The sequence below is a fragment of the Phasianus colchicus genome, chromosome 1 (genome assembly GCF_987193195.1).
Source record: "Phasianus colchicus chromosome 1, bPhaCol1.hap1.1, whole genome shotgun sequence".
NCBI lineage: Eukaryota > Metazoa > Chordata > Aves > Galliformes > Phasianidae > Phasianus > Phasianus colchicus.
In genome coordinates, this window is record NC_143436.1 from 114,104,670 (window position 1) to 114,126,596 (window position 21,927).

Here is a 21,927-nt window from a genome sequence, read left to right on the forward strand (position 1 = left end):
TGATGGCAGAGTGGCTTGAACATCCCAACACGTGGCTGGAAAAAGTCAGCTTGTGTTGTGATTTTTCTTGGCCAGATATCTTCTGCTGTTTTATACAACAGCCCTGCAGGCGTCGAGCAACTCTGAGGTGTCTCCTGGTGCCTGCAAACTGCTGGGTGCCGCTTGGAGCCTTTTCCAAGTTGCAGTGAAGAAAAATCTCATTAGGGAGGGGCTGTTGCTTCTCCCCCTCCCCCCATCTGCTCTTTCTGCATTTGAAGGGCATGGTGAAAGCAGCGAGTGTTGGCAGAGCTGCAGGAAGTTGCAGCTCTGGGGATAAGGAGGGATGCGTTCAGGCTGCGCTGGGGGCTGCAGGTGCCTGGGGAAGGGCCTGGGACCCAAGCATCCATTTAAAATCACTTTGTCTGTCCTTAAATTTTGAGGAAGAGGACCAGGCACAGAAACTATGGCAGCACAGTGTTTCTGTGTTGCCTTGCCAGGCCACATCCTAGCACACCTTTCAGCGCTCACCTGGTCGCTATCCCTGAAAATCCTCCCTGAGTGAGTGCTTTTTTTTTTTTTTTGTTAAGGAAATGATAAGGATCACGTCTGTCTGATTGCTTTATGTGAGGAAGCCTTTTTATAACCTTGGATTCAAGTAGTGCTTTTTGCAAAATACCATTGCTATTCTTAGTGGTATTCCCGCGTCTGAGTGTGCATGTGCCGTTTCCCACTTATATCTCCAGAAGAAGGGACAAATGCTTTTAAGCCAGAATCTGCATTTCCATGTGCGAAGTTAGGGAACAATTATGAATTAGTGGAAAAATGATGCATTATTATAATCAGAGAGTATTTTTGAAAAGAAAGTCATTGCAAAGTGTAGCTTGGGTTATTACTTAGCAAGGCTCGGGGGCGAGGTTGCTTGCTGAAAAGGGTCTGTGCTTTTAATATGTAACGATGTTTCTTTATTTTAAAAAATATATTGTGATGTTTCTATGGCTACAAGTATTGTGAGTTTTGTACTTCTCCAACTGGTGTGTAAACAGCAGTGAGAATCCTACTTTTGGGGATTTGTATGTAGCGGTTGAGAAAGCTGCTGGGTTAGGCTGGCCAGAGAGCTGTTCTGAAGTATGATTCCATGTTTACTTGCGTGCCTCATAAACCCTAACTCGTGATAGGGATGACATTGAAGAGATCAGAGAGCTCGGCTTTCTCACAATGAATTGTTTTGCACTTACTATGTCTTTATTCTATTTTATTTTTAGGTAACTTTGCTAGTGCAGAAAACAACCAAGGTCACTTTCTCGAAGCTCTGGAGGAAAAAGATCTCTCAAATGAGAAATGTTATTTAGAGAGACATTCTATATACGACAAAGCGGAAGACCAGCCAACAGAAGAGATTGGCCAACATCCATGTCCGCGTCTGGACAGGAAGCGTAAACACTCTGGTGAGAGAGTGCAAAACGATGGCAGCCAAAGCGAGGGCTTTGTGGACGAGCTGCAGGATGAATTTATATCAAAGGCAAAAAAGAAGAAGAGCTCCAAAGGTAAGGTGGCATTTTGCTGTGGTCTCTCTCATGGAATGTCTTGTGAAAGGAACATCCCTTTGGCTTAATGTGTTTCCATTTTTGAACTTGATAGTTACTAATGTGAGCACTGTCATTTCACTTACAATTATATATATGTATATATATGTATGTATATATATGTGCGTGTATATATATATACGTATATATAAAAGCCCTGGTATACACGGGTAAAGCACTAGTCCTTGGACACTGTAGCCACAGCAGTGCGAGTTACTGTAGTGCATGTAACCCTTAATGAGCAAACCTTTAAAATGCATAGTGCGGTGAGACTATATGCCCCGAAAGTGAAATGTAGCTTTTGTTTTAAGTTGAGGGGGCCTTTTGATTAATTTTTAGTTATTTTTCCATTAGATGACTGGCCTGAGAGGGAAATGACAAACAATTCCTCTAACCACTTAGAAGAGCCCAATTGTAATGAGGTGACCAACCTGAAGGTGTGCATTGAATTAACAGGGCTCCATCCCAAAAAGCAGCGTCACCTGCAGCATCTTAGGGAACTATGGGAGCAGCAGGTGTCACCAGAGAGATCCCCGTCCGGCAAGTTGGGCCGGCAAAGCAGGAAAGATTTAGCTGAGGCTGTTCAGCCAGAGGCCACTGCAAAGGTCAAAGACTTCACAGAAGAAAGGCACACCAAGAAAAGGTCAGAGGCCAAAAGCAATAGAAGTTGGTCTGAAGAGTCCCTCAAAACAAGTGACAATGAACAAGGTATGCAGAGACTACTAGGGAAACCCGCTGGCTTTAGCATTTACTGTGACGCATGCTGCCACCGATGTTAAGGAACTGTCGAGAGCTTTATTTTAAAAGTATCTATCTCTCTATCTTTGTGTAAGCACTGACACCTCCTCTGTACGAGCTGCACCGTAGCTGATACTTGGCAGACAAGCAAATGTGTTTGTGTATGTGTGTGTAACTACGTGTTTGTGCGTGTGTGTGCCTTCTGGCTTTAAATAACCCTCTCGTAGATAACATGGAGATGGAGTTTGTTTCTCTAGAGGAGATGGGGGGTGTGTATGGTGGTGGTGGGCGAGGGAGGCAGGGAGGGAGCAGACTCTCAGTCTGGGTGCGCGATCAGAGTGGTGGGGTGGGCAGCATTGGGACAGCTACCAGCGGTGTGTCCGGGAACCCAGTGTCTCCGTCACTCTGCACGCTGCTGTGCTTCCCTGCCTCTTCTTCCTGGGGCCGGAGCCAGGCTCACCATCCTCCCTGGTTTGCTCCGGGCATCCTCTCAGCCCCACGATCCCAGGTACTCAGGCTCTCTCGTGTGCGGTCACCTCCTGAAGGGGCATGCCATTTCCTTGGTTTTGTTTCTGACTGTTTCCCCAGTGTCCCCTTTCCCTGCCCTCTCTCCTCCTTTCTGCTCAGTCCCTGTCCTGGGGAGAGGCCATGGTGGGGCAGCTCCCAGGCAGATGCTTGGGCTCCCCAGGGCTGGTAGCTCCATCAAGCTGGTGGCATTGCTGAGACCCCCTCGAGAGGGAGAAGCAGAAGGAAGGGGTCCTGCTGTCCCACACCAAGGGCAGGACCGAAGCCAGGTCACCCTGCACTGGGGACAGTGTTCCTGGGTGGCATTTCCAAAGCAGTCGCAGGCAGAGCTGCCAGTTTCAGTTCTGTCCTAAAGCTTCTTGCCCATCTTTCTACTTGTTATGATGATCTAACTGCAGAAAACCCCAAACTTTGATGCTTATTGTTGGGGAAGATTCTCCGAAAGGATTTATGGAGCAGAAGATCAAGACATAGTTTAAAAGGAGCTTTGACTCTTCCTCCCTTGCTTTATGCGCTGCCTTGGTGAGCGTGGTATCCGCTCAGACATCCCTGCCCATCTCCTACTCTCCTTTGTACTTCCAGAAAGAGATATCTTGTAGAGATTAAACGAGGGTCACTAACAAGGAGGTGCATTGTGTGAGGATGCTCGTCTTTCCCCCGCAATGCCTCCCAAGGCAGTGGCAGTCTTCTCTTAACACATAACCTTGGGAAAGAGAAAAAGATGCCGCCCCATTCATGCCCTCCTTCAGAGGCATTGAGATTCAGTCGCCCCATGGCTATGAAAAGCCTTCTGGTTTTGGAAGCCTCTCATAAAACCATAAACCCATCTAAGTTGTTCCTCAGTGGCCAGTGTGTGGAGGTCCTAGAAACCGTTCAGGTCACTTTGCTGGCCTCGCTGAAGTGTAAGCCTTTGAATCTGTAGTTCACCAGGATGGGGAAGTTTTCCCTGTTGTGCAACAGAGCATTCACTGTGTGGTGGTCACGCCAGGATGGAGACTTCTGCGTGTTCTTTCTCACCCGGGACCTGTCCTCAAATTTCTCTCTCTGGCCTCAAGCAGGTGTTTCTAATGCAGGAGCAGACCCTGTCTCTCTGGCTGTTTCTCTCTGTGGCTGCTCCCACGTGCTGGCCGTGCTGGGAGGCACGCTCCTACAGTACTCCAGCCATGGCCCGCGGTGCCGGCAGCAGCCGAGGCATCCTGCAGCCTGCGGGCAGGGAGCCGGCCCTGCTCTGAGTCAGCTCACCACAAGCCACATCACTCATGGGGCTGGGTTTTTTAACTTGCATGGATATTAAAGGGATATTCCTGCCCGCTCTTGCTGCTCTCCCATCGTGGTTAGAAAGGTCTGCGGTGCTGGAAGGACGGCCCCGCAGCGGTGGGCTCAGCCCTCAGCTGGGAGGCATCCTGCCCAGCTGCAGAGCCTGGAGGCTCACTGGATTTTGGTGCACAATCTGCACATCATGTGTCCCATAAACTCGGCGACATCTGGCTGGCACACCACCGTGTGCATCTTTTTCTAGAAAGTGGCTCCAAAGAACTGAGGGATTTCTGTTTTCATCTTTAATCCAGAAAGTCTTCTGCAAGTTGCCTTTGCAGCTCTATTTAAGGGAAGGTAGAAGTGTGAAGCTGCCCTCTGAGAGCATTCTAGATTTTTTGTTACCAGCTGGCTCTGGATCACGCCTCTTTAAATAAAGGTTTCAGTTCTGGGAGCAGCCTGGTGCCTTGTTTGCTCCTGCCACCTCTTCTCTTCTGAAAGCAGCATCACTTCAGAGACTCCTCGGTGAGAAGAGCCTCTTACAAGTGCTGTGGGTTTTTTCCGCACCTTCTCTCAGTGGTGTGGCATTGTCAGGCTGAAGTGTCCCTTCCTTTCCAGCCACCCTCAGTGCATCTTTCTGCAAAGGACTTGATTCTGAGGTCATCTCAGTTCTCTTCCTGAGGGGAATTCGGGCTATAAAAAGTCAACTTTCTTGTCTTTGTTTTGTTGCAGACCTGCTTGCACTCTTTTTCTCATCGTGGCTTCCGGCCCATAAGAACGAGCCCTCTACCAACCCAACCTGTCCTTGCGAGCATCCTCCCGCAGGCCTCTCTTGTGCTGACTTAAAACCGCTGCAGGGATGCTCCCTCTCTCGCTGCCCTCACTGCTGTCCCACCAGACTCCCCCACACTCTGCATTCTCCCTCTCCCCCTTCCAGCTCCATCCTTGCAGGCGGAGCCCAGCGGGGCGCAGGTGCGGAGCGCTGGGTTCCCGGTGCCTGGAGCAGGCAGCCCAGGTAAGGAGCGGCCGCTCCCCGGCTGGGTGCTGGCGGCAGGGAGCTGAGTGCTGCTCTTCACATCGGGGCGTCGCGACTGTTAGCGGACGTTAGGTTGCAGGATGCTGTTTACAATTGGAATGCGGCACGCTTGAAATATTAATGATTTGAAAATGTAATTGGTAGATCTCTTAAGCAGTCAAGGAGCTCGTGTTAAGTGCTAGCAATATGTTTTGCTTTTAACGCGCCATGCAATGTGTAATGCCTTTCCTTCCCGTTTAGGCTTGCCTGTATTCCCGGTGTCTCCGCACATGAAGAGCCTTTCATCCAGCAATGCAAACAGCAAAAGGCAGGCTCAGCCAAGCTGCACTCCAGCCTCGAGGTTGGCTGCCAAACAGCAGAAAATTAAAGAAAGCCGGAAGACAGATGGGCTGTACACAGACGAAGAGGAGGATTTCCAACCTGAGTCTCTGCTGCAGAAATACGCCGAGTGCGAGAAGCCATCAGGGAAACGTCAGTGTAAAACAAAACACTTGGCACTGCAGGAGAGGAGGAGGAGGTCATCCCTGACAGGGGATGACACCACAGATATCGAAAATGCCGAAGATAAGGTATCTTTATTTAGCCTTAATTGCCCACTAGCGCTCCGAGTGCAGAGCTAACGCACAGAGCGACTGCACTGCGTGCACGCAGGCAGCAGTGCTCCGCGCCGGCGTTTCTGTGCGTGCTTTGCACGTTCTACGTTTGCTTCCTTACCCTGCCCGCGTTTGAGCTGCTGCTGTGGGGATAGAGGAGTCTCGCGTTTAAAAGCCATTGCAGGGCCTTCTTGAAAAAAATTCAGCGCCAGCAGAAGGATGTAATTCTCTGCCGGCAAAATGCTGCATTGTAAAAGCAGGGAGGGAAAAATAAAAGACGAAACCCCAACACGGTGATGGTTTTGACAGGTGGCGGTACCGAAGAAGGTGAGGAAGCGCACGGAGCCCACTTCGGACTGCGACTCTTCTCCCGCCAAGCCTTACGAGCAGAAACTGTATGAGCGGCTGCAGCCTGCCCCGCCGCCCCCCCAGCCCACCGCGTTGCAGGTGGCCAGTCCCCCTCCCGAGCCCCCCCCCAGCCGGCCCATGCCGCCCGAGGCCCGCCGCCTCATCGTTAACAAGAACGCGGGTGAGACCCTGCTGCAGCGAGCAGCCCGCCTGGGCTATGAGGTGAGCTTGCTCCTGAGGGTGTTCCGAGCGGGATGGGTGGGAGCCTGGTGCGCTGCGGGAAACCTCTCCCCCATCCTGCTGGAGGGGCTGCAAGCACGGGGTGAAGGTCTATTAGCAGCCCTGGCTTCCGCCTAAATGCGAACCATCTGCAAACAGAACCCGGGGCTTTTTTTTTTTAGGTGATCTCTAATGAGCCGTGTCATTTTTGCCTTTGTCCCTGGCTGAGGAGCGGGTGGTTTAGAAGCGGGCTTTTGTTTTTCAGTCTTTTCTCCAAGGAGCGATGGGTGTGTGACACAGCACTCAGTGTCCTCCTGCATGCTCAGATGTACCGCGGGTGCGCTCCATGCACATTGTGGCGGCAGCCTGGGGCTCACGGAGCAGCCCCCTGGTGCTATGGAAATCGGAAAGTGATGCACTCAGTGGCTCAGCTGCTCAAAAGGACATTTGTATTTGGGTATATAGATCTGGGAGGTGTTGCCATGCAGTGCCAGGCTTTGCGCAGCAGCATGCAATTCCTGGCCTCAGTGAGGCTGGGTGAAGGGACAGCCTCAACATCAGCACTGGTGGCATCAGTCTGAGCATCAGCAGAACTTAAGGGCTTGTTGGAGCCTGGGCATGGTCTCTGTGCGGCCGGGCCTGCAGCTCTGGGAGAGGGCAGGTAGGAGGATGGGCCCCTCACTGCAAGAAAGACACTGGGGCCTTGGAGTGTGTTCCGAGAAGGGCTGTGAAGCTGTGAGGGGTCTGGAGCACAAGTCTTACGAGGAGTGGCTGAGGGAGCTGGGATTGTTCAGTCTGAAGAAGAGGAGGCTTGGGGGAGACCCTATCACTCTGCAGCTACCTGAAAGGAGGTTGTGGTGAGGTGGGGATCAGCCTCTTCTTCCAGCTAGGACGAGAGGGAATGGCCTTAGTTTGCGCCAGGAGAGGTGCATGTTGGATATTAGAAACCTTTTCTTCTCAGAAGGAGTGGTGAGGCAGTGGCACAGGCTGCTCAGGGAGGTGTTGGATTCACTGTCCCTGGAGGTGTTCAAGAGCCATGTGGATGTGGCACTGAAGGACATGGGCAGTGGGCATGGTGTGATGGGCTGCTGGTTGGACTGACTGATCTTAGAGGTCTTTTCCAGTTTTTATGATTCCGTGGTTCTGTGGTGTGTGCCCTGTGCACAGCTGCTTCCAGCTTGGGGCACTTCTCGCTGGGAGGAGGAGCCCACTAGTTGCTACAATGTTACTATGGCAATCTTCATCATTTAAATTATTTAAGATCTAAAATTTCCCATGGATCCAAAGCCAAAATGTATTGCAGTGTGTGCGGTTGGAGTGGGTATTTTCTTCCTGCTTGGCATCTGCAGAGACAAGCGCTCAGTTGTGTAGTGGGCTGCCACAGGACACCGGGCACTTTGCTTTCTGTGCTCCACTCAGATCAGTGGCAGCTTCTCAAAAAATCTGTGATGGGCCAAGGTCCTGCTCAAGCAGGGGCTGAGAGCTTTCTGTCTGCTTTGCTGATAGCAGGAGCTGGCTGCAGCCCTTATCAGGGTGGCTGCAGCCAGCAGCCAGGGTGAAGGTCCCGAAGCCCTTGAGCAGACCTGTGTTTGGGTGGGGTTTTCATTTTCTGTCAGAGGGCGGCTGCACTGGATCTCCCCACGAGCACAGCAGGGGAAGAGCCCTGTGGCTGTTAGTGGAAATGGCTGTGGTAGTTGGAGCAGCTGTGGGAACTCTGCGTCTGGCCTGTTTGCTAGCCAGCAGTTGCACCGCTTTGCTCAGTAGGAAGCTGAATCCCTTGGAAAAATTGCAGTGGTCAAGAAGTTCCAAAAAAAAAAAGCTGGGTGGGTCAAGCTGATTTGCTAGCTTGTGACCTGTGGCAGCTGGAGGCGCTTGTTCTCTGCCATCCCCGTGAGCAGCAGAGCTGGTGGTGCCGAGGGGCGGCCGTGGCTCATTCAAAGGCACATCGCTGTGCTCAGAGCTAACCCGGGGCTGCGGGAGAGCCGTGCGCTTCCTCGGTTGGAGTCTGCGCCAGGCCCTGCGCATCAGCCTGCGGTCGTGCTTGAATCCATTACGTTTTCACCATTTGAAACAAATGACTTGAGATAATAGTAGTCTTAAAACTGTAATTTACTGTTTGCGGAGGGGGGAAAGAGGAGGGGGAATTACAGGGAGCGTAAAGGCTTTTCGGAAAAAAATTACAAGCGGCTTCTGTAATGAATGCGACGGGAGAGAAAGGCTGCCCGTCTGTGTGCTTGCTCGATGCTTTTTAGTCCGTGCCTGGACTTGGGAAGTTCTCTGGTAGATTAGGGAACAAGTATCTGGGGAGGCAGTTAAATGTGTGGTGTAGGGGGGACAGAGGCTCTGGTGGGCTCTCTCTGCTGACACTGGGAATTGCGTTGGGGCCCAGCCCCGTGCCGAGCACCACAGGTTGTCATGTCCGCCCTGTTCCGTGTGTCTGTCTGTACTTTGGCTGGGAGCAGAGCAGAGCACCCGGCACAGACATTGAGCTTTCCTGTTGCATTTTCATGGCCTTCCTCCAGTGTTAGTGAGAGATGCTTGTGGAACCCAAAGCATGTTTGTAACACCACATGTCCCCACATTCGGCAGCGATGGCTAATTTTTTTGTGAATTGAATAAATCATGTTAAGAAAAAGTTAATGAGGCATTTAATTAATTAACAATGTAGAGTTTTATGGGCTTTATGGTTACATTTTGTGGTTAATGGCATTCTTCTTATAGCCTCTTAATGTACAATTGCCCAACAGAATTAGCGTTTTTGGCCAGTGGTGGGTCCTCTGCCCTGAAACGAGTCTTTTCCTTCTGCAGAAATAGTTGAAAGGCCCTTTTCTTATTCTGAGCTGCAAAAGCTATTTTAAACGGTAACTGCCTGCTAAAAGTGGCACTGAGCACGGCCAGGCTTCTGCTGCCTGCAGCCATCCATCCCTTGTGTGCCCGGCAGGGAGGCCTGATGTGCAGGGAAAGTCATGCCTTTAGGGTATAATTTCACACCACCCTTCCTTGGGAAAGCATGAGGTGAGAACATCCTCCTCTCTGGGCTGGTTCTTGCCCCTAAGGGTGATGAGTGGGATGATGGTGGCCAAGACTTGGGGCAGGATGGCTTCTGGCTGCTCCGTTCTCAGGCTGGTTGGTGTGGGCCTGTGAGAAGCATGGCTCCATGCTGTATCCTGGATACCAGTCCCCAAGTCAGGGATGCTGGGAGCGCGGCTGATTGCGGGCTTTCCGCTGGATTTGAAGCCAGGAGGAATATCTGCGTTGTGCTTGGTGTTTGCTGAATTTTTGTCCTTTGACAAAGCAGAGGGCCCCCCTGATCCTTGCTGTACCTTGTAATCCTTGGGAGCAGCAAATGCACAATGAGTGCTTTCATTTTGCTGTGCGTGTACCTACAGCATCACTTAGAAGTCATAGAATCACTGAATCATAGAATTGTTTGAGTTGGAAGAGGCCCTAAAAGGCCATCTAGTCCAACTCCCCTGCAATGAACAGGGACACCTGTAGCTACATCAGGTCACTCAGAGCCCTGTCCAGCCTGACCTTGAGTGTCTCCAGGAATGAAGCTTCCACTGCCTCTCCGGGCAACCTGTGCCAGTGCCTCACCACTCCTATTATAAAAAACTTCTTCCTTATATGTGGTCTAAATCTACCCTTTTAACTGGAAACCATTTCCTCGTATCCTGTCACAACAGGCCATGCTAAGGAGTCTGTCTCTTTCCTTCTTATAGTTCCCCTTCAGATACTGAAAAGCTCTTCTCAGGTCTGTCCAGATTGGGATGGGGTTTTTTTTGCACAAATAGAGGAAGACTTGTATCACCCCAAATCTTTGGTTGGTCTCCTCTGTGGTGCACTAACTGCAGGACAAATGGTGCTGGATTTACAGCACTGGGTTGGTTGTTTGGAGCTGGTGCCCAGCTTGGGTTCCAGCCAGCAGTCGGCGTGGGTGAAGATGGGATTTCCTTGGTGATGATAGAGCCAGGCTTTTTTGTTTCCTGGTAATAAACTGTGTTAAGTATGTTTTGCATCGGGTCACGTGCTTTTTCCTTTTACAATCCCAACTGATGTCAGCCGCGATGCTGTTGCACGTGCAGAATCCTGCACTCAGAAGTGCAGGTGTAAGGGCCAAAGCATTGCTGCCAGCCTCATGCATGGAATTATCATAGCAATTGTGTGTGTTGTCTTCTCCATAATCTTTTTCTTTAGAGAAGCCCATGCAGTGACAAATAACTCGGTGTGTCTGTTTTTCGTCCTCTGCTCTTTCCAGGAAGTGGTGCTGTACTGTCTGGAAAACAAGGTCTGCGATGTCAACCACCGTGACAACGCGGGTTACTGTGCCCTGCACGAAGCCTGTGCCAGGGGCTGGCTGAGCATCGTGCGGCACCTCCTCGAGTACGGGGCTGATGTCAACTGCAGCGCGCAGGATGGAACCAGGTGAGCAGCACCCGGCACCGTGATGGCCACATGGGGATGTGCCTGTACCTCTGCCTTCTGCTCCCAAGCTTGTGTGAAGCTCCCAGGGTTGCAGTGCTGCTCTGCCCCTTGTCTTTGAGGCCAGGCCTCAGGCTCTCAGGGTGATGGAGTGCTGGAATTGTTGTGCCTCAAATTCAGTGCAGCGTGGGTTTTTTTTTTTTTCTCCTGGGAATTTTAACAAGTTTTGTTTTTTGTTTTTTTTTTTAAAGAGTTTGTGAAATCCCCAGCTGCAGGGCAGGAAGGAATGATACTTGAGCTGCAGCTCCATTTGTCTGTGCTCCAGGTCCTTTGAATTGTGCCAAAAGAGTGGTCTTTGCCTTGTTAGTGGTGTTACTTTTAAGAGCACTTCAGGCTTTTGCAGCGATTGGGTGTGCAAGCCCTATATGTGCTATATAAAAATGTTGTTTTGCTTAGCTGTTAAACCATATTATCTGCGCGTTGCATATTTTGGATTGATTTTTTTAGTGCCAGTGCTGGCTTTTGTTTCCCTTAAGAGAATTGTTGGGGTATTCACAGAATAGATATTGAGATTGGTTTTGTTTTGTGTTTTCCATTTTGCTTTGTGGATGTAGAGGATGTGGCTCGGCATCTTTTCTAAGCTCCTGATGCGTCTCCTAATGGAAAGTCCTTCCCGACTCCTAAGGCCGCCTTTGGCCACATCTGCGGGGCTGACCTTGGGATAACTTTTCCCCCGAATATGCAGTACTTGATCGCAGCTATTCGTGCTGGGGACAGGTCGCTTTGTATTCCACCAGGCTCCTGCTGCTTGTTATCTTAAATTGTTTATCACATTTGCCATCACCATCCCAATAGCCGGGGAGGGAAAATCAGCATGACTAAGGTCTGCCGCTTTTGTTTTTAAGCTCTTCATGCATTAGCTGGGGAAGGGAGGAGTCTGCAGAACAAAAGTTGGGCTGTGGGGTTGATCCACAGGGCCCTGATGGCCGCCCCAAGACAGCGGCTGGAGAAACCCCCAAGGGGGACCCAGTGCCCCGTTAAAGGGATCTCAAAGCTGTTTGTCCCACTGACGAATAACTCAGATAGCAAACCGCCCGGAGCTGTGCTGTCACTGCCACCTGGAAGTGTGGATTGGGTTTCAGTTCAAAGGTGGAGTTGATCTTCCAGGAACGGAGTTGATCTTCCAGGAACAAACTTAGTTTGTGTGAAAGCTGGTTTGGGGAAAATGTGCTTTAGGAGTGAATGTAATAATAGTCTGATCCTGGATGTGCTGTCAGAACTCAACTTTGCTTTGTGGTGGCAGGCTTAGTGTTTTTTGAGATTGTGCCCCATGGACAGTGTAAATCCCAGGTGCATGCAAGCCTGATGCTGCAGTGCGACAACCAACAGAACTGAGAGCAGAGGCTTTGGTAGGGAGTGCCTGAGCAGAACTGCCTCTGCTTTCACTTGGGCCAGCCTTGTCCATCTCCCCAGAGCAGCTCCTGGCATTCATAAGACAAATCGCATTTTGATCTTGAAGCTTGAACCAGTTCTCGTCCTTGAAACTTTTGGGAGAAAAGCAGTTTCAATCTTTCTCAACTTCATTGCTTTTCAAATTCCAATTTGTAGATTCATAGAATTGTTTGAGCTGAGAGGGACCTTTAAAGGCCATCTAAACCAACTTCTCTGCGATGAACAGGGATGGCTATGGCTAGATTCCTGAATGTCTTGCCCCATTGGAAAGATATTTATGTCTTAAAAACAAACAAACAAGAAAAAGAAACCCCATCATCAAAGACTTAACACTCCACCCCTGCTTCTGTAACTGCACTGAATGTGCTTCGTTGTCCCCTCCTGCACCTCCCCAGTCCACTCATCAGCCAGAGATATTTTTGGTCACTCTGGGAGCTCTTGAATCCCTGGGCAGCAATAGTGAGCTCATTCAGCATGCTGCTCGGGCAGCCAGCGTGAGCCCGCAGTGTCACCATTGGTCAGTGTGTCAGGAGGGCTCGGTTTGGTTCCAGTTCCTGACACTTGGGTCTGTGCTGCTGTGCTTCCCTGTGTAGGGAAACAGGCTGCAGTGTTTTCCTCCTTTTCTCTAAATGTATGTTGGGGGATGCTGAGCTGTTGCCAGCAGACAACGTGCCGAGGTGGCTCGCTCCACGCCCTCTGGTTGGTGTTGGTAGGAGTAACGAGGCCTCTTACTGCAGCGAGGAAATCTGGATGGTGCCTAGAAGGCTGTGAGCAAACCCTTTATAATTTTGGTGGTGTTTATAATTTTGGTGGTGGAATGATAAACGCCCAAAGAAATGTTTTCCTGACTCGAGGAGCAGTAAAAATAGTAGTAAAGGTTGGATGGTACATCGGAGTGGCTGAGATGCGCGTCTGCTGTAGGATGTCGCTGCTCTTGAATGTCCCCCAGACCCTTCTGGGGCCTTTTTGAAGGGTATGTTTTAAAAACAGGCTGTACTGCTGTTAACGGTACTGTTAGGGGTAGAGAGTGTTTATTTCTTCAGTGCTCAGGGCAGAAAAGATTATATGGGCAAAGGAGGGCAGGAGAGGACTCACAGAGATCTTTTTCTCATGTCAGAAAGTCGCTAGCTCCAGCACTCACTTCTGCATCCTACAAATAGGGTGGTACTCTCCATCAAGATGGAAAAACATTCCTTCCTTTGCCTGCCATGGTGGGAGAAGCAAATGTGGGTATCCTTCACACGATCCCACCAGTGAGCCTGCCAAAAAGCTGTTCTAACAATAAAGGATCCTGTCAGTGCCCCATTACTGCCTTATCTGCGTGAATCTCTCCTTTTTTTCTCCCTGCCAACATTTTCTTTCCTTCCTTCGCTTCCTTCTATTTATCGTTCTTCCTCCTTCTGCACGACCTTGCTGCGCCTTTCCTTCTCATAGCCTTCGTAAAATGCAGATTGTGCCAGGGTGCTTTGTGGGCGGCAGAGATGGGGCTGCTCCATCCCACTGCTGCCTGGTTGCAGCACCCTGCTCAGCTGTACAGAGGGGAGAGAGGCTCCCTCCCGGGGTTTTCTTCTTTAATAAACTTGGCCGGGTGTTGTTAAATCGATGGAAACACCGGGCAGTGACTGAGATGCTGTTTTTAATAACTTAAGCAATCATCTTGAATTCATTACTGCTTCTAAAGCCACTTAGGTAAGTCAGTTAAAAAAAAAAAAAAGACAACAAACAACAAACAAGAAAACCCACAAACCAATAAACCCACAGTCCTTCCCCCACTCCGAATGAAACCAGAAAATCCTAATTCTGAAATAAAATGGAAAACAGTTCACCATTAAAAACTGCAGTAACGTGAGTGAGTAGGGGATAGAAATGTACTCAGTCTTGGAACACTGCGTGTACCCTTCCCTGTGCCCTGCCAGGTTTTTGGCATGGGATGCTCTGTGCCGATGGGGATGGTAGTGTTTTGGTGTGGGTGTGTTGCTGCTGCACAAGTGCTAAGTGTTGAGGGAAAGCTGCCTGGGGTGCAAGGCAGTGTGGCACCATCTTTCTCAGGGCATCGTGTTGTTTCAGTGTGATGTTGGAGAGATTGATGAGGGGTGCTCTGACCCTTGGCATGGAGTGAGCCCTCTCTCTGCAGGGAACGAGCTCCACACTCTGTGTTCACCTCTTAATGTCAGCGTAGCGTGTGCATGTTAACAGCAGAACTGCGCACGGCTTTCCAGTGAGATGGGAGCAAGTGTGAGTGCTTCGTGTCCCCAGTGTTAATCATCCTACATCACAGCCTACTGGAAAGCACTTGGAATAAGCACACCTGGAACATATTTCTTTGCGAGATGCTGCATTTCAAATCTCCTTCCTAACAGCCCCACTCCACAGTAGATGTGAAGGCAGTGGCTGTCCCCTTCTGTGCCCCGGCCCCTCGCTGTTTTGTGCAGCCACCACTCCCCTCTCACTCCCTGGCCGCCAGCCCACACCAATGCAGTGCTCACATAGCAGGGATGCTGCCGCGTGTGGTGGGGGGCTCGGCCCTGGTGAGCAGCCAGCACCACTTGGCACACAGAGCCGAGAGCTTCGCTTGCTCCACTTCCAGATGAGGTTTCCTCGTGATGCGGCTTGGCGAGTTTTGCAGGCAGGCAGCACGCGGTGCTGGCTGCAGCCGTCCTTCTCTCTCTAGACTTGTGATCTGCCAGGGGCAGCCGCGTTTCTGCTCAGCAGCCTGAAGGGAGGGAGAGGAGCGCAGTTGCTGTGGCTGCTCGCCCCTGGGCTTGGCTGTGTTCCGTTCCTTGCTCCTCGCTATCCTGGGAAATGATGGGATTTAGCACGTCTTCATTAGTCAGGGGGCAATAGGTTCTGCTTCCAGACTGCTCCCCGTTACGTATAATAAATTTTAAAGGCAGGCTGAATGGGTCTGTGCTGCGCAACACGCTGCTAAATGGACAGAGATTTGGAGCGGCAGAGTGACTTGCAGCAAAACGATGTTTGTGAGGCATCGTGCAAACTCCTGCTTTCTGTTACAGGGCTGTAATTATTGTACCGGCCCTCAAAATGTGTAAGGCCGTGAATAGCTGCAACAGAAATACCTGCCCCGAGCAGTGTGACTGTGAAAAACCGAGAGGGGAAGGAGCGCTGTGCGAGTGAAACTGACAATGAGACGATTGACAGCTGTATTAATAGTGTTATTCGCTATAAATAACTTTGGTCTGAAGTCAGAAGTTTCTTTTCAAATACATTTGCATAATTCTTGAGTCAAAGTGTAACGCCGCAATCTTTTTTTTTTCCTTCTCTCTAGACCTATCCATGATGCAGTAGAAAACGATCACTTAGAAATCGTCCGCCTGTTACTGTCTTATGGTGCTGACCCAACGCTTGCGACGTACTCGGGGAGGACCATTGTGAAGATGACCCACAGCGAGCTGATGGAGACCTTCCTCACAGGTGGGTTGCTCCTGGGTGCAGATGACCATGGGGTGATGTTTCAGTCCCAAAAAGTCCTACTCCTTGCTTCCTGGAAGGGGACTTGCAGAGCTTCCATTTGTGTGCAAAAGCACAGCCAAGTTTCCCATGGTCTTTCTTTTTTCCCCATATATTACTTTTTGCAAGTTCTGCTTCATTCTGTATCTCATGAAATTATGCCTGCATTCTTCTCTTCAAACTGTGTCCATGTTCTAACATACTTTTAAGAGTTTTCCCATTCGTTTTGATTAAAGACACTTATTTTCCCTACTAACCTCACCTCTGGAAGAGATTCCAGTACTCACAGTCAATGAGTTTAAGCACTCACCCATGTATCAGCACAGAGAACACATAGGTGTGTCAGGATACCAGTACTGTAGACTTCTTGGTGTCTTGAATCCCAGTGTTTTTTCACCAGCTCAGTGTTCAAATCTCACAAGTTATGTCTGTGTAGCATACTTTGATCTCCTAAACATAGCTGTAGGGAAAAGCTTTTTCCATCAGTTTCTTTGTGGCCCCTGCTTCACCCCCAAGTCGACGTCCAGAGTAACTGTAGGCCAAAAAGCATGGCAGATCCCACATTTCACAGAAATAAAAGGTCACTGTCAGCTACTGCAGCTTGAGGTTAGGTCCATCTCTGTCAGACCCAGGGTGGTTATGTGATGTCATATGGTTATATGTGGTCATAGTTTCATGTGATGGGAGAAGAGATGCAGGGAGAAGCAAATTCCAGGCATATTTTAAGGATGGCATGTGCATGATGTAGTGTGTGCATCAGGAATACACTGAGTTTGTTCTGGTGGAAGGCTTGAAGTATGCATGGTGGGACTCTGTATGACACATGGTCTGCTAAACTTGCCAGCTTTTTGTTCTCATCAGTATGTTTTTGTTGTTGTTTTTTCCTCTCCAGAGTATTTAACTGACCTGCAAGGTCGAAGTGTTGATGACCCTGGTTTGTACTGGGACTTCTATGGAAGCTCTGTGTGTGGTAAGCAAATGTTACCCTTTATCTCTTTGTATGTGGAGACTTCCAAAGCATGCAGCAGGTGGGGATGGAGGCTGGCTTGTTTTTGTGGCAGAGGAAGTTAGGAAGGAAGCAAACCAATTTTTTTTACAGATCATATTATTGGAAAGGAAGCAAGACCTGCAGCGGTCTCTTAAATGTTGACTTGGTCTCTTTATTCAATTTTATTTAGATCCAAAAGATGAATCCGGATTTGATGTCTTGGCAAACCCCCCTGGCCCGGGTGAGGAAGACGAAGATGGCTTTAGCGATGTGTTTGAGTTTGAATTTTCAGATGAGCCTCCCTTGCCATGTTACAACATACAAGTGTGTCTCTCTCAGGGGTAAGAACACATACAGGTTTTGGGCTTGGGATGGCAGCAGCTCATCTCTGCTGCATAGCAGAATGAATGACATTTGAACACAAATTCCTTCCCTCATTCCAGCCAGACACCTGGTATAACATCCCCAAATGCAAGCAGTTCTAGTGCTTTAAATTGGCATTGATGTCTGTAAAGTGTTCTTAATTTTATTTAATGAATAAATTCTGCTTTGCTGAGCAGACATACTTCTGGGATTGTCAACACGACAGCATTACTGCTGTTCTAGGTGCTGCAGCAGAACTTGTTTCAACTCTGAATGAGGTCAAACACCTTACAGAAGATTCTATGATAATAATAATAATAAGCAGAGACCTGAAAAGTTTTATTCTCTGTTATATTCAAGATATAAATTAGCTTAGTAAACAGCTATCATTTGTCATTTGAACCATTTTAATGACAGCTATGGGAAAAGTGGTTCTAAATAGTAATCACGCAGGAGGGCAGGTTTTAGCATGTTCTCATTACTTGGGTGATTGATGTAACTCAAGTTTTCTGAGCAGAAAAGTAGGAAGATTAAATTAAAGAATTGTCTTCTTAATCTGAAAAATAACCCTCCAATGGCTTGTATTCAGAAATCAACATCTCTGGAAGTCAGAGATGCTGAAACTCAGGTTCTAACTGTTGGCCATCCCCTGGCTTGCTGCCAGGCTCAGGCTGGTGAAAGTTTGAGACGTTGCTATGACTGCTGGCACACGTGCTCACAAGCCTCAGGTTTGCAGGCTCCAGCACCTGCATCCACGGTGTGTGAGCCCCAGGGCAAAGCTCTTGGCTTGAAGGGGGTGGTTTGTTTGTGTGGGGAGGACAGGGCTCTGTCACACAGCAGTGGAGCGGTGGAGGGTTGAGTAGCTTCATGTCAGTTGCTGGAACCTTTTTTTCCTTTGCCTCCACAGACCGCGAAACTGGCTCTTGCTCTCGGACGTGGTAAAGAGGCTAAAAATGTCATCTCGCATCTTCCGCTGCAACTTCCCCAATCTGGAAGTCGTCACCATCACAGAGGCAGAGTTTTACAAACAGACTTCTCTCAGCCAGTTGTTCGCTTGTGCTACGGACCTTGAAGCGTTTAACCCAGAAAGCAAAGAGCTGTTGGACTTGGTAGAGTTTACAAGCGAACTCAAGACTTTGCTGGGCTCCTCGCTTCATTGGTTGCATCCACACGAGGACCCTCCCTTCGACATCCTTTGGTGAACCAACAGGCCATTTAATGTACAGTGCTATATACAGTTACTTCTTTATGTATATGTGTTCAAATGCAATTGTTTCTGTAAAGAAAGGACACTATTAAATATGAAAATATCTTTCCTTTATATAAGAGATCTGAATTCCAGTTGGATGGATTTTGGAAGAATTTTTTTTTAACTTCAGTCAGTTTTTACAAAATTGTTATATAATGTTTCTTTAAATGCACACAGGCTTTGGGATAAGTTTGTTATTACTTGGAACATTTTTTTTTTTTAGAGAACACACCCACACATTGACTTTGTTTCATACAAAGCACTGATTACACAGAACATACTTTTTATAGGTGATGTGATCAAAGTCATGTGGCTTGTTTGGGAGATAGGATTCGGTAAGGCACTTGGTGATATTATTTTTGTTTTTTTGTTTACAGAATTACCTGCTTTGGCCAGGTAAGCACTATTGAATATAATTCAATAGTTTGTAATATAAATTAAACCATATCCATACGCATCAACTAATTGTAAGAACTTTTATATCCTAATTTAAAAGCTGTGAAATTTAGTTTTCACACATCAAACCGGATTGTTTATATATGTTTAAACATTTTATGCTCTTTATTTAAAGAAGACTTTGAACTATTTTTTCTGTACCTTGTAAAATATTGAAAAACTAACATATGTTGAAGTTGCTTGAAACTGTACATAAACTAAATTTTCTGAATTGTGTGTTTATGTTTGAGATCTGTGTTTTAACTTTGTAAGTAAATCTCCTGCCTTTGTATTTATATTTTACAAAAATTTTCTTAAAGGCAATAAAACTGTTGAGAAATGAAGATGCTAAAGTGACTCCCATTAATTCTGTGCATGATTGTGAAACGAGCTCTGACTTAATAATGTTTATGAAAGGAGGCTCTACGTGCATTTCCTGCAGAGCAGAGCTGAGCTGGCACAGGTGCTCGAGAGCGGTTCGTGAAATCGGAGGTAGAATCTACATTGACTTTCTAAATTCAAGGTTACGAGAAAACATTGGGAGCCCTTTATGGGACAGAGGCTTAAAAGCAGCGTTCACAATACTTTCTGCATTGCCTTTTAGTTGAAGAATTGTGAATAGGTTCAATTATTTTTCCTCCTTTGTCATCTTTTTAAGTTGAATTGACTGAATTTTCTTTTCAGTGGTGTCTGCCGAGGGGAGGAAAATAGTACTAGGGTAAATCATTTAGTTTTAATACAAAGCACTAAGGCTGTGAGCACACTTTGGGGTAACCAAAGGGAGAATTTTTCAGGGAACAGAAGCTCGCTGACATATAGCTCAGGAATTGGCATCAAAAAAGTGGGGTTTGCAGGGCTCAGACAGGCTCTGCAGTGCTTCAGGGTGGCACGGCAGGCCCCTCTTCTTCCCCCTGCCCTGCAGGCAGGATATGGGCACATTGTATATTTTGGCCGGCTCCTCGGGATCCTGAGATGTGCTCCTGAGCATCTCCCCTCAGTCAGCCCTGTGTCCTCTCCATGCCCAGTACAGTTGGGCCTCCTCCATGCTGGCACTGGGCCCTGTGCTCAAATACAGTAACAGCCGCACGCTGCTGTCATGCAGGCACGCCTGCACGCTAAAAATAGGGTAGTGGCAGGGACACCTGACCGCAGTGAAGTCCCTTGATGTAACGTGACCATTCTATCCTTGGGGTGTGCTTTTTTGTAATGGCAGCGTGCTTGGGAGAGCAGAGGAGAAGAGCCAGCCTGTGGGCCTTGCGGGACAGCTTCCCTGGGTACACGGGCCTCGGGGTATGAACTCCTCCTCCTTGCCTCACCCAGAGGACTGGGCTCTGCTGGGAAGCGTCCCCTTTGGGCTAAATAACCCACATAACTCTCCATGGAGCAATCCCCCAGAGGCTGAGCCCAGGCACCCACTGGAAGCTCAGCGTGGCCTTTGGTTTGCGGGATCATGGGGGCAGAATGGAAATAACATCAGATCTGCTCCCAGCAGCCAGACACCTCCAGAAGCAGCTTGAAGCTGGCCCTTCATTTCTGTGCTAAATGCCGACCCCATAGATGGGACCCATGGCTTGTGCATTAAAGGGAACAAGGTGTCAGGGAGTGGTGAACGTAGGCAGATGCTGTTCCCAGGCTCTGCCTGCAGGACTGCTGTCAGACATTCAGGTTCGTTACTTTGTTCACGCAGGAAAAAAAGCCCACATTGCTGCTTTAAACTTGTACAGAAACTAACTGCAAAATAGCACATCCGTTTAGCATTGCTTGCAGTGCATAGCATTTGCAGTTCTTTGTGGGTCTTGTGTTGGTAGGAGCAGGCTTGGCACCACCACACAAGGCATGAGCTGAATATCACAGTCATGAAGAGGTGTATTAGTTCCTTTCTCAGTCGCCACTGCATTTCTGCCAAGAGGAGGTTCAGGAGAAGAAAGTGACTGGAATCCAACAAATCTAGCTCTGTGAACTTGTTGGTGAAAAAATTCCCAAATGTATGTGAAGATGAGGTTCTTTCAAGCAATCTAAGTGTCCCACCCATGTCTTGCTAATTACGCATTTCACCTCTTAGAGTGCTTTGCACTCATTACACCTTGCTTGCACACTGCACCCTCCTGCAGGCTAGGTGTGTGCTGAAGCACTGCCAGCAATGCTGCCTTCTGCCTTAGGGCTGGGGTGAAGGCACTGTGTGGTTACTTCTGGTTTGCCAGCCCAGAAGGAAACCTCCACACTGCACGCACATTTTGCTCCAGCAGACCGAAGTGCCGGTGGCTGGTTGCTCTCTTGAGCCAGGTATGAAGTGCAATTCTGCCACTAAATAGATTTTCCTTTTGTTGTCACATTAATTTGCAGCTCATTAATAGTGACAGCAGTGAGGTACTGCACTGAAGCAGATTTGCATATTCATGACTAACTTATTATTAAACAAATAAGATTTCCCTAGCTTAGGAAGCACCCAGAGTAATGCCACATTGTACATTATATCAACCTGGATGTTTTATTTTCTCCTTAATATGTTAATAGATGCAAAAGGTGCTCTTTTTTAAAATAAATGTGCATCTATGAAATAAGATGTAATTTAAAATATCAGAATCATTTAAATAGCGATCCATTAACAAACCTGCCAATAACTGAGCAGGAAAACCTATTTCACAAATCAATTAATCCATTCTAACTTCTTGCATCTATGGGGTTTCTGGGGATAGTGGTAACAGCATGCCTCATCCCATGCTCAAGGAAGTGTGGGAAAAGCTCCTATAGTTCAGCAGCTGCTCAAAACCTGTGGGCAGGAGGAAGAGGAGATGCAGTGTGTCCCTCCAGAGTACATCTTGGTTCCCTTGCTTCTGACAGCGAAGGTCATTTCCCATGAAGCAGCATGATTTTTTTTTCTATCAGGCTGTTCAAGACTAGCCGGCTTGCATATCAAGCCCTTCTTCAGTTCCCTGCTGCATCCGTACTTTTCATTCCTTTCTGGCTCTTTTAGCAATGTTCAAGGCACTGGGCATAATTGCTTGTGCAGGAAGCAGCTGGTCATTGCAATGCTCCTCTCAGCCCTCAAGTTATTTTTTCCTGGCTCCAGTTTCCAGAGGTGTTGCCTAACCATGAGACCAAATGTGGTTCTGACCCCTTCCTGCTGTTCCTACTGTTTCTGTGTGAGTCACAGCCATCCGTCCTGCAAGGATGATCTCTTCTCTATCAGAAGATTACTTTATTTGCATAGAATCATTAAGGTTGGAAAAGATCACTAAGACCATCTAGTCCAACGACCAACCCATCCCCACCAT

The 21,927-nt window shown here is 48.4% G+C and overlaps 1 protein-coding gene across 9 annotated transcripts in view; it reads left to right on the forward strand.

Moving 5' to 3' along the window:
- The window catches only part of BCOR (BCL6 corepressor), a 58,619-nt gene extending 39,613 nt beyond the window's left edge, over positions 1–19,006 (forward strand). For 5 of the 9 annotated variants that reach the window (XM_090123776.1, XM_031594576.2, XM_090123779.1 and 2 more), the window contains exons 7-15: positions 1,242–1,523; positions 1,917–2,270; positions 5,356–5,684; positions 6,018–6,278; positions 10,534–10,700; positions 15,436–15,581; positions 16,510–16,587; positions 16,796–16,946; positions 17,876–19,006. In XM_090123776.1, the coding sequence (XP_089979902.1) occupies positions 1,242–1,523; positions 1,917–2,270; positions 5,356–5,684; positions 6,018–6,278; positions 10,534–10,700; positions 15,436–15,581; positions 16,510–16,587; positions 16,796–16,946; positions 17,876–18,170 (2,063 nt within the window). In that variant the 3' untranslated portion in view covers positions 18,171–19,006. The remainder of the gene's footprint in view (positions 1–1,241; positions 1,524–1,916; positions 2,271–5,355; positions 5,685–6,017; positions 6,279–10,533; positions 10,701–15,435; positions 15,582–16,509; positions 16,588–16,795; positions 16,947–17,875) is intronic. The other 4 variants (XM_031594578.2, XM_031594577.2, XM_031594579.2 and 1 more) reach the window with 4 other exon arrangements.
- Positions 19,007–21,927: the final 2,921 nt, after the last annotated feature.